Below are 14,895 nucleotides of genomic sequence, written 5' to 3'. Positions count from 1 at the left end.
GTCACCAAGCCTGGTCTCCTGCATTTTTGTCCCTTAATCTTAAACCTTAAATAACTAAATTTTTTTTACTCTCCATGAAAATCTGTCCATATGAACTGCATGAGTCAATATAAACAAAAGATGCCACAATTTACATTTTTTTTGTCTTTACATAATAAATATGATCCCTAAATGTAGAAAACAAAAACTAGTGTGCACAAAAATTATTTATTTAAAACTGGGTCACTTTGAGTTCTTAAAATATTTTTTTAAAACCGTATCCCTCCCTTGTTATTGGCTTTTGAGGGGAAGAGACATTTCTTGAAAATGTTTGCGCCATTTTCAAATAAGGAATTCAGTGACTTTTAAAGAAATAAAACAAAAAACAAAAAAACGGGGGGTGAACCAAAACCCAGCCTTAAGTTGATTTAGACAGAGGGTCATTTAAGTATTATAAATGTGCTTCCAAGCCGAACAAACAAACAGGCTCCAAGGTGGAGCTGCTGCTGGCTGGGGCGCGAGGCGCACGCGGCTGAAACGGGAAGCGCACGCGGCGCTCCGGGTTTGGATTCAGGAAGTTGGCTGCTGTCTTCCTGGCTGGACGGTCGCTTTCCTCCCCGCTGTTTGTCGCGGCTCTAGGTCCAGTTAAAGACGTTTTTTTTTTGGTCTCAAACGTAAAACATGGAGGTGGACCCGGGTAAATACAAGTTTACTACACTCTTTTGTACTTATTTTATCAACCGAGTAACTAACTGAAACTACTACTTCAGGCTTAGCTAACCAACACTGTTAGCCCCACAGTAGTTCCTCGACAGTTGCTGTAAAAACTTGTTTGTTTGTTCGTCTTTATTTAAGAATTAAAATGTTTCTGACGCAGAAAGTACTCATGGGACAGCTGTTCGAGTAGAATTTATGTTTCGGGTCTTTCTGGACCTCCTCCAGAGACTGAGGATTTGACATGACCTCATTAAAAGGGAAAAATGATCTCACGATTGATTAACACGCCACCAGAAAAACTGGAAAACATAATTGTTTCGGTTTTAAACAGTGTGATCCTCTTCTGGGAGTTCTTGTTTGTGTTATTCCTCACTGTTTTCACTTTTCAAAGTAGCACACTTGTAATCTGAGAGCTCATCCCGACAATCAATATCCCACTTTATTTCAAAGTTAACTGGATGCTTGATGTCAATGTGTGTATTGATTCATTTAATCAACGATTCGATTCAGATCATAATTTGTAGAAGACGATCAGATTCATAGTTGATTTCAGCTCATTTGGAATGATCAGATTCGATCCAAATCACTAATCTAAATTACCAAACAGTATGACTGATTAATATCTGCTACAAAGCAGGTGGAGTTTTCCAGATTTGTTGTATTTCATCAAGATAATCAAGAGTAACTTAAACATGCGTATAGACAAACAAGTAAACAAGAATGAATGTCAAATCAATTCACAACGATAGAAACGATAGAAGAGAAATGGCATAGACACTTTTCTATTGCCCACACTATATGTATCTCATATTGCCCAGCAGTAATTGCCACTGTGACCTTGAGTGTCTAGAAAGGCCCCACATAAATAAAAAATACTATTGCGAAATGAATTAAAACAAATCATTACACCCCTAGTATAGTTTGATTAGATGAAAAACTTACCTCGGACAGATTGATCTGGTTGAATTGTAGAAATAAAAATAAATTAGATTCATTGTTACACCCCTAGTGATGTCATAAACCACATGTGTCAAAGTCAAGGCCCGGGGGCCGGATCCGGCCCTCTAGGTCATTTTATTTTATTGTTATTAATGGCCCGATGTTATCTTGTGCTTATTTCTAACTTGTATAATTTTGACAAAATATATTTTTATGGAGAGTAAAATATTGAAAGTTATTTAAGGTTTAAGTTGATTTATTATGGAATAATATTTCTGCCTGTTTTTATTCATAATTATGTATAAAATTGGGATTCTGCTATTTTGGACTATTTTGACATTTACTAAGATTTTTGGGGCTATTTTGGAGTTTAGTTAATATTTCAGCTACATGCTAGCTGTTTTGACTAACCTAAACTTTTTTATTTTATTTTATTTTTTTAAGGCTAATTTGGCATTTAGCTCATATTTTAGCTGGCTGTCAGCTTCAGGGTTTTAAGTGATTTCATAGCATCTTCAGCAGCCGCATTCAGTTTACAGCATTCACACTAGCATTATCTCAGGTAATGATATATTTCTAGTTCATCATTATGTTAAAAAGTTATAGTTTTAAAGTTTTAAAAATGTAGTTTTAGCGTTATCAATAAATATTTATCCTGTTCAGCCGCGACCTAAGGTGTGTTTTAGATTTTGGCCTCTTGTGCGATTGAGTTTGACACTCCTGTGAAAGACTTTTTATTTAAAAGAGTTTTTTTTTTAAAAAAAGGTCTTTTTATTTATTTAGTTTAGTTTTAGTTTTAGTTTATTTAAAACAAGGGGTTGTGCACAAAAGAACATTGATCACTTGAAACCGGAAAAGATGAGTTTGCCAGATTATAGCAAAATTGCTCATTTCTGCCTGTAGCCTTTAGGAAAGTAAGAATAAGTAAAAAAAATAAATAAATAAAAAATGAAATTGTTGAAATTCAACAGAAAAAAATCTGACCAGGTTAACAGAAAGAGAGATTATGATTATGAGTTGGGCCGATGTTTTCAGTATAAAGCTTGGACAATATGTATTTTTTTCCTCTTTCACAACAAAAACCTCAGATATTCCTATCTGCTTTCTTTTTTCCTTAAGTGTTCACCATCAATAGCTCTGAGCGAATCACCTTTATCCCCTTGCTGGACCAGCTCCCCAGCTACCAGTCCCTTCTGTATCGCAGGAAGTCATCAACCATCGCCAACAAACGGCGAGGCAGCTCCAGATCAAGGTTTGGTTCCATAGGTAGCGTGAAGTCGACGGTGAGCACAATCAACCGACATGATGACAAAGAGCCGGAGGTGCGGCCCATCAGAGAGCTGACCATGTCCATGAAAGACAAACGAAGAGAGAGGTAGGAACTTCCTCCTCGACATGGGTCAGTCATTACTGACTTCTGCTGTAGTGGGACAGAAAGGTAACAGTTTTGCCTCCTTTGAGTCATTTTTTGTACTTTACCAATCAGAGAAAAGCGCACAGTGAAAGCTCAGGATCTCGGGAACTGGGGACAATGGCAACGAAACACTCGCAGGTATCTGAAAAGGATGAAGGAGGATTCTGAGGACAGGCTGAACTCTATGAAGCTCTGGAGGAGGGACATCCATCAGATAGAGGGTGAGAGAACGGAACCTGTGCCTGCTCTTGACCCTGTGGAGCTTCACTGGCTCATCCCTAAAAAACATGCTTCGACTGTTGACAAGTCGCATGAACGCTCCTTGTGTTAAAGCATTCGAAAGACTAAAATTGCTTGCAGTTTTACTCTTACTAATCTTTACTCGTAGTTTTACTCTTCTCCCTATATAAGTCAAGAAACATCAGATCACTTAAATGCTGTTGGCTCTTCCACACACAGCATCAGTTTGGCTCATCAATTATTGTGAGGAAGGCTGTAAACTCGTATAAATAAAATTTAGTTTGGTGGGTCTAAATATAAGCTTTGTTGTCAGCAAAACCATCCTCTTTCTATTTCCTTCTCTTCATCTTGTGGATTACAGAGAAATCCCAGCATTTCCCATGAACACCTCACTCTTGTGATTCATCCATTTATTAGTTTATTTAGATATATTAAATAGTGCTGTCATGCAATTAACCCTTTTGCACGATTAATTAATCGTGACCTCTAATTAATTAATCAAATTAATCTATTTTAATCAAATTTTTTTAACCTAATAGTTGCTTTTAAAAGCCTCATTTTGAAGTATTTTCTTTAAGTTTTTGGCAGTAAAAGATAGTAAAAGATTAAAATCAAACAAAATGTGCCTTTGTTAAGTTTTTTTGTCATAAAAGACTTTCAACCTTTACCTTATTTCAGAATCTGCTGGCGTTATCGTGTTAACGGTTGAAAAGTTACAGTAAATCAAAGAACATAAACACTGTAGCTCTGGTGTTAAAGGGTTAAGGAAAAAAATGTAGACACAGTTTTAGTGTTTGATCTCTGTAGAACTGAACTTATCTCGTCTTTCCTCCTTTTTTATTCCAGCAAGATTTGGAACAGGAATTCTGTCCTACTTCTCCTTCCTGAGGTTCCTGGTCGTGCTCAACCTGATCATTTTTCTGCTCATGTTCTGCTTCATCATGTTGCCCATCATCATCATCCCATACACTTCAGGAAATGCCACCTACAGCCACCCAGATTCCGGTATGATCCTGGCCGTTATTTATAAAAAAATAAATAAATAAAAAGTCTTGATGGTCTGAAAGCTGTGTGTTTCTGCAGGAAATGTCTGCAGTGTGTATCCAAGCAGCGCTCGTCGGGGCCTTGTCATCTTTCATGAGCACATCACAGATCTACTTTCTGGTGGAGTAAGTTCTTGACTTTATGCTGTGTTGTCTGCAGCTTCCAAAGTGTGGACTCTGGTTCAGGGATTGTACCGAGCACACAGGAATGAGGAGCAGGTCTCACAAATCTGACTGCATCCCGAATACACTAAAAGTGTCATGCAAACTCAATTGCTACATTCACAAGATTTAATTCAATATTTGTCCAGTATGATGTAGAATTTGAGGACACCATCTCATCTTTTCTGCTTTGTCTGCAGGGTTTTCTGGAGCAGACATACCTGTTCTATGGCTTTTACAAGGTGGACAAAATCCACTATCCCAGCTGCACTTATAATTTGGCTTTAGCCTATCTGCTGACTACTATTTCATACCTGCTAGTGAGCCTGATCTGGATTGTCAAAAGGTTGGAGAAAAGGCAGCGTCATAAGAAAACCATTGTCTCCAGGGGTCAGCAGTCTTAAGCGTGTTGTCTTTTGAAGGTCTGCTACGGGCTTCAAGCAGAACCTGGTGAAGGATGAGGACTCCTTCCAGTGTTTCTGCAACAAGATCTTTGCTGGCTGGGACTTCTGCATCACCAACGAGAAAGCAGCAGAGCTGAAGAGGAGCAGCCTGCTCTACGAGCTTCGGGTCAGTTTCTGTTCAGCTGGTAACATCTGCAGCTTTCTGCAGGATGTTGTATTGAACGATATGTATTTGATACATTTCTGTTACTTATAAAAGGTTGAGTTAATGTTTATTTTTCAAAGTCAGCACTACTCTTCTAAAAGATTAATTTAAAATCAGACAATTTGAAGAAGAAAAAGCTGATTGAATGTATTAGTCCTTCAAAATAAAATGTTTGGGCATTAAAATAGCATTGTTGGGTAAAAAAAAAAATCCAATGTCAACCTGATGCTGATTGTTACTGCATAGCCTTTTTAAATAGTGACTTTATTGGATTCACAGACAGACTTGGAGGAAGAGCGGATGAAACAAGAAAAAGCCAAACGCACCAGGAAGGACAAATGTCAGATTTACACCGTCCGCTTCATCCTGAACCTGTTTGTGATTGCTGTTCTGGCTGGCTGCTTCTACAGCATCTATTTAGCCACCACCTTCTCTCAGGAGCATCAACGGAATCAAGTGAAGGTAGAAGACGCCGCCTGCTTTTCTTATACCGTTTAGAAATGTTCCTCTATTTCTCTGATACTTACAGAATGTTACTTTATCAATTAATCACTCACTTTTAGAAATCAACCTCCTTGGTGATTCCCAGCATGGTTTTGTACCACCCAGTCACTGCTGCTTTTAACAGAGCAGATTCATATTTATCTAATCTAGATAGATTTTGAAAAGTTTTTGATACACTTAATCACCAAATCACGCTAAATAAACTTTCCATTTGTCCTTTTCAGCTGTAAACATGTTTACGTCATATCTAACTGAAAGATCTCAGACTGTAAACATTGGTTGAGACACATCACAGCCACTAAAGTGCTCTACGGGCATCCCACAGGGCAGTAATTTAGGTCTTTTACTCTTTGTTCTGTGCATCACTGAGCTGCCTTACTATTCCAGATCTCTCTTATATGCTGATGACTCTGTTGTTTTCTTGTCTGGCTCAAACATTGACACAAGCAACAACTAACTGAATACAGATCTGCAAAATTGGTTTCAAGATCATCACAAAATACTCAACACCACAAAAGCTGAATGCGTGTATTTACATTTATCTCTGAGACAGATATTATATCCAGTTCTATCACCTTCTCTACTCACAAACTTTCAGTTGTATCTATCTTAACATGTTCGAAATCTAACTAAAAACCCAAATCAAATTTTATATCTATAACAAAATTAAATGATATTTGACCCTTTGTGTCCCAAAAAACTTATCCTGATGCAATCATCATGTCTACTCTTTCATATTGTCTGCCTCTCTGGTCATTTACAACATAATATCCTTGAACGGATAGCAGGAACTCTTCTGGGATGCTCTCCCTCTTTTCTTCCTGACATCAGGTTTCTTACTCCCCCCCTCCTTATATCTTGGATAAACAACACTTTAGACAAGTGCTCCACGTGTGTGCTGCTACCATACACACCTGTTGAAACTACAGTATTGCTAGACCTAACTCACTGCTAGAATGTGGTGTATTTTATCACAGAGTTTGGACAGGTTACTGGTGTTCCCGCCCTTACAGCCATGTTTTTGTTACATCTGAGACGAATTTAAAAAAAATACAGACACACAGTGGAGCTTTTCGCTCTGGGCTGCTCTGCCACCGGTGTACGTTTGTTGTCAGTGTCAGCTGAGGAATGTGTGTATGAGAGCGCGTGCACGGACCCTCCCACACACACGGGAGTGGGAAAACCAAAAATGAAAAAGGGAGACAAGGGCTGTTTTTTTAAGCCAAATGGAAACGAAGCAGTGCATGCTGTGTCTGCGCCGTTGCTATAAAGCCACGCCGGTGTTGTGTCAAGGTACGTTCCCCCGGGCCAGAATGTGTATCCCCGGTTTCAGACATCGTTGATTTGTTTCATAACACTTATAATTTCTCCCAAAAAGTGTAAAAAGACGGAGGATGTTGACAACAGACTTTATTTAGGGGTTATTGTGGGTTTATTGTCATGTTTGATTTTTTTTTTAACCCCATATTCTTCATAAAACAACAGGGGGAACAGAATCTGTCAGGCCACTTCAGATCTAGGCCACCAGAATCTGTGTCCTTCAATAATTTGCAGTAGAAACAAAAAAATGTGAATAATTTTCCATTGTTACATGCTTCCATAACAAAGTCACTTTCATAAAAAGCTGTTTCTTATATTGAATTAGTCCAAGAAAATTCTATTTTTAAATTTTTTTTTTTTTAAACAAGAAGTTGATATTCGTTGATTGTCATCGAATATGTAGGGAAAAAAATGCAAATATGACAATGCTTAAATTTGCGTTAATGGTTGCGATCTCATCATTACCAAATCCTTGATGGTCTGAATAGAAGAAGATTCTCCTCCTGACTGTTACCTGTGTGAGCGCGCTGCTCCGGTGTGGATACCACCTGCTGAGCTCACGATCATAAACCCGCATAGAGTGCGTTCATGAACGCACTGCATGCAGTCGAGTTGAACATTCAGCGCGCGCTCAGTGCGTGCCTTATATGTGTGTAGAGCTCGCGACCCGACTTAAAAACTTGCGTAGCAACACTACCTGCGCAGAGGCCAGGAATTCTGGTGTGCGCGCGTTTGCATTGACTTTTCATTGAAAGGGTCTGCTTGATTGCGTGCCAGAGCAGGCAGTTTATAAGCACATATACACACACTCACACGCACGCCTGCATGGAAAGCTGTCAAATCGATTTTTTACTTTTCTGCATCGATGCACATATTGACGAGTTTGAATTGTTTCTTTACCAATTCTCAAAGTTTTACGTTCTGCTGAAAAACATTTTTAACAGACTCTGGCCCTTTTTTCTTTTCCTGTTTAATAAAGTAAATAAATGAAACCTGGTTTCTCCTTGTTTCCAGGTGAACTTCATCGTGGATCTGATCTATGAATACCTCCCGTCCATCGTCATCACCATGGCCAACTTCATCACTCCATTGCTCTTCTCTGTCATCATTAATTATGAGGATTACTCTCCGGCCTTCGAGATCCGCTTCACCCTCATCAGGTACTGTCCCCTCGGTGTCCTGCCTCACACCTCATCAGGTGTTGATGTTCTGCTCTTTTCTTCTCAGGTGTGTTTTCATGCGGTTGACCAGCATCGGGGTCCTGCTCTTCTCCCTGTGGTCTCAGATCACTAACTGTGGGGAGGGGGTGAAGTGTATTTGTGGCTACAATGCGACTCTGTACTCCGTGAGTGTTTTTGTTCTGCTGCAGTCTGGAGGGAAATGTATCCCAGCAGCTTTTGTTTCAGGAACGCTAATGCTCCCCTCTGTCTCTGTGTTTGTGGGGGCAGTGCTGGGAGACCCGGGTCGGTCAGGAGATGTACAAACTCACAATCTTTGACTTCATCATCATCGCTGCCGTCACCATCCTTGTGGAGTTTCCCCGAAAGTGAGAACACACCTGCTTCATCACACTGATAGTACAGGTCTTTTCATTCTTCTGGACGACCTGCAGTTTATTATCCTATCTCTTTCTTATGTTTTATTTTTTTGTAATTTTTTCTTCTGGGTTTTTGTAAAATTTTGACCAAAGACAGACTCACAAATACGTTGGAGGTGAATGTGACCCTCTGTGGAGAAGTCCCAACACGCATCATCCTTTCTGAAAGGGGAAATCTGGTTTAAAGTCTGTGTGAAGCTGAAGAGCTTCATGTGTCTTTGCTCCATCTCTGGTAGCAGCTCAGACATCAACTCTGAAGATGTTAACCGTATTTACTTTGTTGCCATGGTGACTCTCCCTCCTATTAAATACCTTGTAAAAGATTATTGGAGGCAGGTGACAGCAGCTTCAGCCTTCTTCCTAAAGCTTGCATGACTTCTCAAAGCTGATGCTGTGAAGCTGAATGTGGATTTCAGAGCTTTGGCTTCAGGTTGAGAAAGGAAACAGAAGACAGAACATTTTCACTGCTATAACACCAGAGATTTTAGAGCCTTCCTTAGTTCAACACTGGACCTTTTTCTATAAAGGAGAGAGGAATTGTAAAGATTAGGCAGATGTTTAACCACAACCCTTATCACAAAAATTATGTGCAATAGGCAGCTTTTTTAATACCAAATGAAAGTCTTTTTTAAACAAATAAATGTTTTAATGTTTATCCTCGTCACATGTAACCTAGCAATTACTGCTGTGTATTAAACAATCTGGTTTCAAATGTGAAGCGGCTGCCGGTTCAAGAGGGTTGGATTGGAGTTTGGTGCCGTGGTTATTACGGAAGCGGAACATCCCTAATCTACCCTCTTTCTTTCTTTTTTTTTCTGCTTGTTTTCTCATGATAACGACATTTAAAAAGATATTTTGTGAGCGTTTCTTTTGCTGTTGTTAGTGTAAGCTGAATGGCATTAGTTTTGGCCCACAGAAGCCACAGTATAAAGAGACTTAGAGCAGATTATGTCTCGATTTTACGAGAAAAGAAATTTGGTTTTATCATGATAACAACATTGTCTATTTCGTTATCACAAGAAAATGTTTAAAAAAAAAAAGTAGGGCGTGCCGTTTTTTGCTTCTGTACTCCATGGCATTGATTGAAATCATCCAATACAATGCAACTTTGTTTGTATCTTTCCCTCACACGATTCGATACACATCTCGATACATGGTCCATGAAATGATTCACTTAACTTTTTTGCAATACAATACAGTCCAATTCTTTTACCATAAAAATCTAGACTTTTCTTCTTCATATGGCATTTAAAGCTATAAATAATAATGCATGGCATTTGACAGAAAAATGATTCAGGTTTTGACTTGGAAGAAGCTTATGATTGGATGTCTTTTTGTTTGCATCGTATGAACGTCGTATAAAAAGACAAAGACGGTAGAAAAAAACAGAAAGAGAAACTGCAGTTTGACAGAAATCGATTATTTAAACCTTGATAGATTTTATGCCTTTTAACCATCATAATCGTCTTCATATCTGTGGTTTTCAAACGATACTGCAGTGGCTCGATTAATTTTTGATACGTGTTTAATATCTTTTGCATCTTTATTTGTAAACACTTGGAAGAAAAATGATTCCATAAGCAATGGTACAGACACAAAAATACATTAAAACCTGCTCCATTAAATTTAGTCTTAAGACTAGTATTAAATATAAAGCAAAAAAACTTTTTCACAGAAATATATTTTTTAGGTCTGGGTATCAATAATAATTTCCAGAAATTATTTGATTCAATTCACAAGAGCCTGAATCCATTCGATTCTGATTTTTTTCAATTCTTCTGATTCTTCAGTTTGATTCAATTTTGAGTTTACACATTTATACGCATTTGATTAAAAATACAGGATTAATCTACTATATGTTTTGAATGTATTTATATTAATCTTATACAGTTCACATACTGTAAAATGTATCAGTGAAATAATGAGATTGTTAATATCATACAGTGATAAATGGATTCTCAAAAGGAGAAGTTCTAACAAAATGTTCAGAACATTAACATTGTTCTGTTTCTCCTGGAGGGCGTTTCAGTTTAGCTACTAGGTTTCGATTGCGCTATAGCATTACACCTTATTCTAGAAGAAGAAGAAAGTATGAGCAAAAACCTTTTAGACCACAAATGGTTTCTTTAAAAAACAATTTTATAGTTTATAGATGTTCATTTAGTCATCAGTGTATGTTTAGGTATGTTTCTTATGGGAAATTCCATTAAACGTTAACAACAAGCTAGTGGACTTTAGCTTTATGTGATGAATCAATTTATATTTTTATGAATCGATTATTGATCTGTTAAGCTGAAATCAATTCAAATTGTTTCATCGCTTTTATCAACCCAGTCGTAGTATTTTTTGTTATATCATAATAGGACTGCCACGATTGGTCGATTAAAAAAATCGACGACTAATTTATTAGTCGATTAGTCGTTACTTTATATTGAATGGAGTCAGAGTGTTATAAAGTTAAAAGTTATCATGCCATTCTGTTAGCGTTTTGGACTGTTTTGGCATTTATTTAGGTTTTTTAAGACTATTTTAGAGTTTAGCTAATATTTCCACTGTAAGCTAGCTATTTTGGCTAATTTAAGATTTTTTTGTTTTTAGGTTATTTTGTAGTTTGTCTAATATTTACATGCTAGCTGTTTTGGCAAAGTTAGGTTTTAGGGTATTTTGAAGTTTGGCTATTTTTTAAGCTACAGGCTAGCTGTTAACTAGCTGGCTAACCTACATTATTTTCAGTTTTTTTAGGGTAATTTGGCATTTAACTAATATTTAGACTAGCTATCAACTTCAGCACCTTCAGTGGCCAAATTTAGCTTACAGCGTTAACACTAGCATTATTACAGCTAATGCTATATATCTAATTTTTCGTTAATTTAAAGTTAATGATGGTTAAGATGTGTGTTTTGCATCCAGTTTGCACATGACCCGGTTAGTCGACTAATCTGAAAAAATAATCGATGATTAGTTGACTATTAAAATAATCGTTTGTGGCAGCACTATATCGTAACTATAGTTCTTTATAGAAGACGTATTCTGCTTTTCTCTTGTATCAATATCTACGACGTCTCTGATTAGGATTAGGGTTGGGTTCTGGGTCAAAGTCACCTGAAGACTGTGAAAACTGTAACAAGGTTTGGCAGTCGTCAGATTACTGACGACACAAACTAAATCATCTGTTGTAGTGTGACACTATTCCAGAAGAACCTATCATCTGTGCTTTTCTGCTGTCCTCAGGCTGATTGTTACGTACTGGAAATCGGGCTTCTCTAAGTGGTGGGGCGAGCAGGAGTTCGGTATTCCTCAGAACGTGCTGGAGATCGTTTATGGCCAGACCATCTGCTGGATCGGCACCTTCTACTGCCCACTGCTGCCCGCCATTTGCACCATCAAGTACTTCTTCATATTCTACATCAAAAAGGTGCCCCCTCCACTTGTCTAGGTAGGAGACTGACGAACCCTAGTTTTGAACTTCTCTTGTCTCCTTCAGCTGTCGTTAATCAAAAACTGCCGTCCGTCCACGCGTCCGTTCCGGGCGTCCAGCTCTAACTTCTTCTTTCTGGGCGTGTTGCTGATCGGCCTCGCTCTGGCCTGTGTTCCGGTTGGAGTCAGCGTGGCACAGTGAGTGTTTTGACCGGACGGTGCTGAACTCTATTTATGTCGGTCTCCCTCACCATCACCTTTGTGCACAGAATCAACTGCTCCCAGGCCTGCGGACCTTTTGTGAACTACACCACGTCCTGGGAGGCGTTGCCGACAGCGGTGTCGGAACTGTCGCTCGGACCCAAGAATTTCCTCCATGCGCTCTCCTCGGAGGCCTTTGCTGTCTCCTTTTTTGTTGTTTCGTGGTGCGTTTATTCAACTGCTTGTGCCGCTTTTCACCTTCAAAATCTGCGGGAATTTCGTTGATTGTGTTGATAGTTAATGAAAAGCCTTCTTTCTCCAACAGTTTGGCCATGTTTTACGTTATCGCTCTGGCTGGAGCCCACAAGAAAGTAATTAAACAGCTAAAGGAGCAGCTGGACATGGTAGGTTCCCTCCAGTGTCTGCACGCCTGACCCCTGACTGCAGTGACTGAAACCCGCAATCTTCTGTGTATGATGTCGTTCCTCAGGAGGGTCAAGACAAACGCTACCTGATCCTGATGCTGTGCCAGGCCCAGGGGCTCTCCAGACCTCAGCCCTCATCATCCTCATCGAAGCCACGCAGCTGCAGCAGCCCCAGCTACCACACCAGCTTCAACAGCGACTTTCCTCAAGGGCTTCTGCTGGTCCATCCTCCCCCTAACTCCTCCACCCACGTGTGAGGAGGGACCTAACAACCAGAGACATGTTGAGCAATATGTGTATATTCCATGTTTCCAAGCTTTATTTTTTAAAACAATTCTGCAGATTTTGACCATTTTTGGTCAAAAATGTTTTGTCATGCAGCTCTTATAGGTCAACTTTAAACTCCATATTTTCCCTCAAGAGGATTGCATTTCTTTCTCATTTTGTGAGTGTCTTTGAAAATGTATGACATGTTTTGCACTTTAAATAGTATAACCACTATCCCTACTGCAGAGTTCTGCACAATACTGTTTGTTTAAAAATATTTTGTTAAATAAAGTAAAAAAAAAGTGTTTTAATCTTGTTAAGATTGTGTGGTTGGCTATTTTATAAAAAATAAAAAGACCCAAAACAAGTAAATAATGTATGAAACAGTTTTCTCCCCATCGTGTGTTCTTGCTGTTGTTGGCCTCCGCTCCGCCAGGGGGCGCTGTCCTTACAACCAGCCCTTCAAAGTGACAGCGGCTCAGCTGGCCGGAACCGGAGGCAGCGTGTGGTGTTACTCGGTCAGTCAGTCAGTCGGTAAAAATGCTCCGAATCACGGTCCGGGCGGACGTGGGAACCCTGTGGTTCTTGTCCTGGATCGTTTGTTGTCATGTCTGGGCCGTCTCTTCGGAAGACATCGTGGTGGCGTGCGGAGGTTTCGTCAAATCCGACGTTGAAATCAACTATTCTCTGATCGAGGTAACGCGGCTGCTAGCATGTTAGCAGCTAACTGACAGTTAGCTTGTGGCAGGTAGTCAAAGGTTAAGGAGGTATTTGTTGTTATTCTGAATTAAGCAAGTAATTAAGAGTCATTTTTAGAATTTTTATCGAGTATATGTGAATGTTAAACACATTTATTCTGCTCTGACAGCGACGTTAGTGGTCTATTACATAGTTGTTCTAGATGAAAATCTTGGCCATTTAACATTAAACTAACTTGAATGTACGCTTCTCCTCGTGTTCGTCAGTCTTAATCCTAATATCTGTCAGTATGAATGAGGAAGAGGTTTAGAGCTCCTCCGCAGCGGCCATAATCCCGGCTCATTCATTGGGGATTAGCCATTTGGTTTCCTCAACTACTAAAATGATTTGGACTGTGTTTGGACAACATGTTCCTAAACTTTGCCTTAAAAAAGATGAAAATGAGAGGAGTTTGGATTCCTAAAGTAAAAAAAAAATGTGGGGCTTCTGTGTGTTGAAGTCTTTGACCGAGGTGAGGTTTATCTCATCTCCTACTGTCAAATGTTGAGTCTCTAATCTTTCCATGTTGTTAAAATGTCTGTAAATGTATTGTACCAGTCCACTTTCAGATGTGAGTGTAATATTCCAAGAGGTTTTTTTTCCCTTTATATATGTAGTGAAGTGAATTATAAGATATTTTTTTTATTCATAAAAGCAGATTGAAGTAGCAGATCTGATCATATTTTGATTTATTGTAAAAACGTTTCCAGTAGTTTTTTTTTATGTATGATTTTTGCTACTTTTAGCCAAAAAATGAAAAGAAAAACTGTAATTTCCTGAGACTTATTTTCTGCAGAGCAGCAGAAATTCACCTCTGAGTTGTGGGTGGGATCGTTGGTGTGGAAGCAAGTCTTTGCTTATATCCCATCATCCTTTTTTTTTACTCTCTCTCTAACTTACAGCCCCTCACAACCCAACATAATACTACAGGTGCAACAAAATTTGCTATTGAGCTATCCAGCCGCACAGTTTTGAACTCAACTGCGCTGGCAATGTTAGTATGGGGTTGTGAGGGGCTGCAAGGATAACACAACTAACTTGTGAGCTGCATCTAAAATTCAATTTTATTCTGTTGTAATTTTTTTTTTTTTTATTAACACTTGAATTTACTTATATTTAAAAAAAATACGTCTTAAAAATATGTTCATGATGATCTTTAGTTTAGGTGACCTCTGACCTACTCCAGTTTAAAGATTAATTTAGTTAAAAATGCTGCCGATTTTAATTAGTTCAAAATGTGACAAGATTTATTTAAAAATGTAGTTACATAAGAGATCATCTGAAAATGTAACAATTATTGAGATTAATTAAGTGCTGAATATT

At 38.7% G+C, this 14,895-nt stretch overlaps 1 protein-coding gene across 1 annotated transcript in view; it reads left to right on the top strand.

Annotated features, from left to right (window-relative positions):
* The first annotated feature begins 271 nt into the window (after nt 1–271).
* Nucleotides 272–14,895, top strand: part of nomo (nodal modulator) — a 29,709-nt gene continuing 15,085 nt past the window's right edge. The window contains exons 1-17 of the mRNA XM_024259571.2: nt 272–676; nt 2,755–3,010; nt 3,122–3,270; nt 4,136–4,294; nt 4,373–4,458; nt 4,695–4,840; nt 4,917–5,064; nt 5,383–5,565; nt 7,942–8,087; nt 8,155–8,272; nt 8,376–8,473; nt 11,756–11,939; nt 12,009–12,139; nt 12,211–12,366; nt 12,468–12,546; nt 12,633–12,818; nt 13,309–13,530. Of these exons, the coding sequence (XP_024115339.1) occupies nt 661–676; nt 2,755–3,010; nt 3,122–3,270; nt 4,136–4,294; nt 4,373–4,458; nt 4,695–4,840; nt 4,917–5,064; nt 5,383–5,565; nt 7,942–8,087; nt 8,155–8,272; nt 8,376–8,473; nt 11,756–11,939; nt 12,009–12,139; nt 12,211–12,366; nt 12,468–12,546; nt 12,633–12,818; nt 13,309–13,530 (2,463 nt within the window). The 5' untranslated portion in view covers nt 272–660. The remainder of the gene's footprint in view (nt 677–2,754; nt 3,011–3,121; nt 3,271–4,135; nt 4,295–4,372; nt 4,459–4,694; nt 4,841–4,916; nt 5,065–5,382; nt 5,566–7,941; nt 8,088–8,154; nt 8,273–8,375; nt 8,474–11,755; nt 11,940–12,008; nt 12,140–12,210; nt 12,367–12,467; nt 12,547–12,632; nt 12,819–13,308; nt 13,531–14,895) is intronic.

Source organism: Oryzias melastigma, linkage group LG1 (assembly GCF_002922805.2).
Source record: "Oryzias melastigma strain HK-1 linkage group LG1, ASM292280v2, whole genome shotgun sequence".
NCBI classification, from domain to species: Eukaryota; Metazoa; Chordata; class Actinopteri; order Beloniformes; family Adrianichthyidae; genus Oryzias; species Oryzias melastigma.
This window is presented reverse-complemented; position numbering and strand designations above follow the sequence as displayed.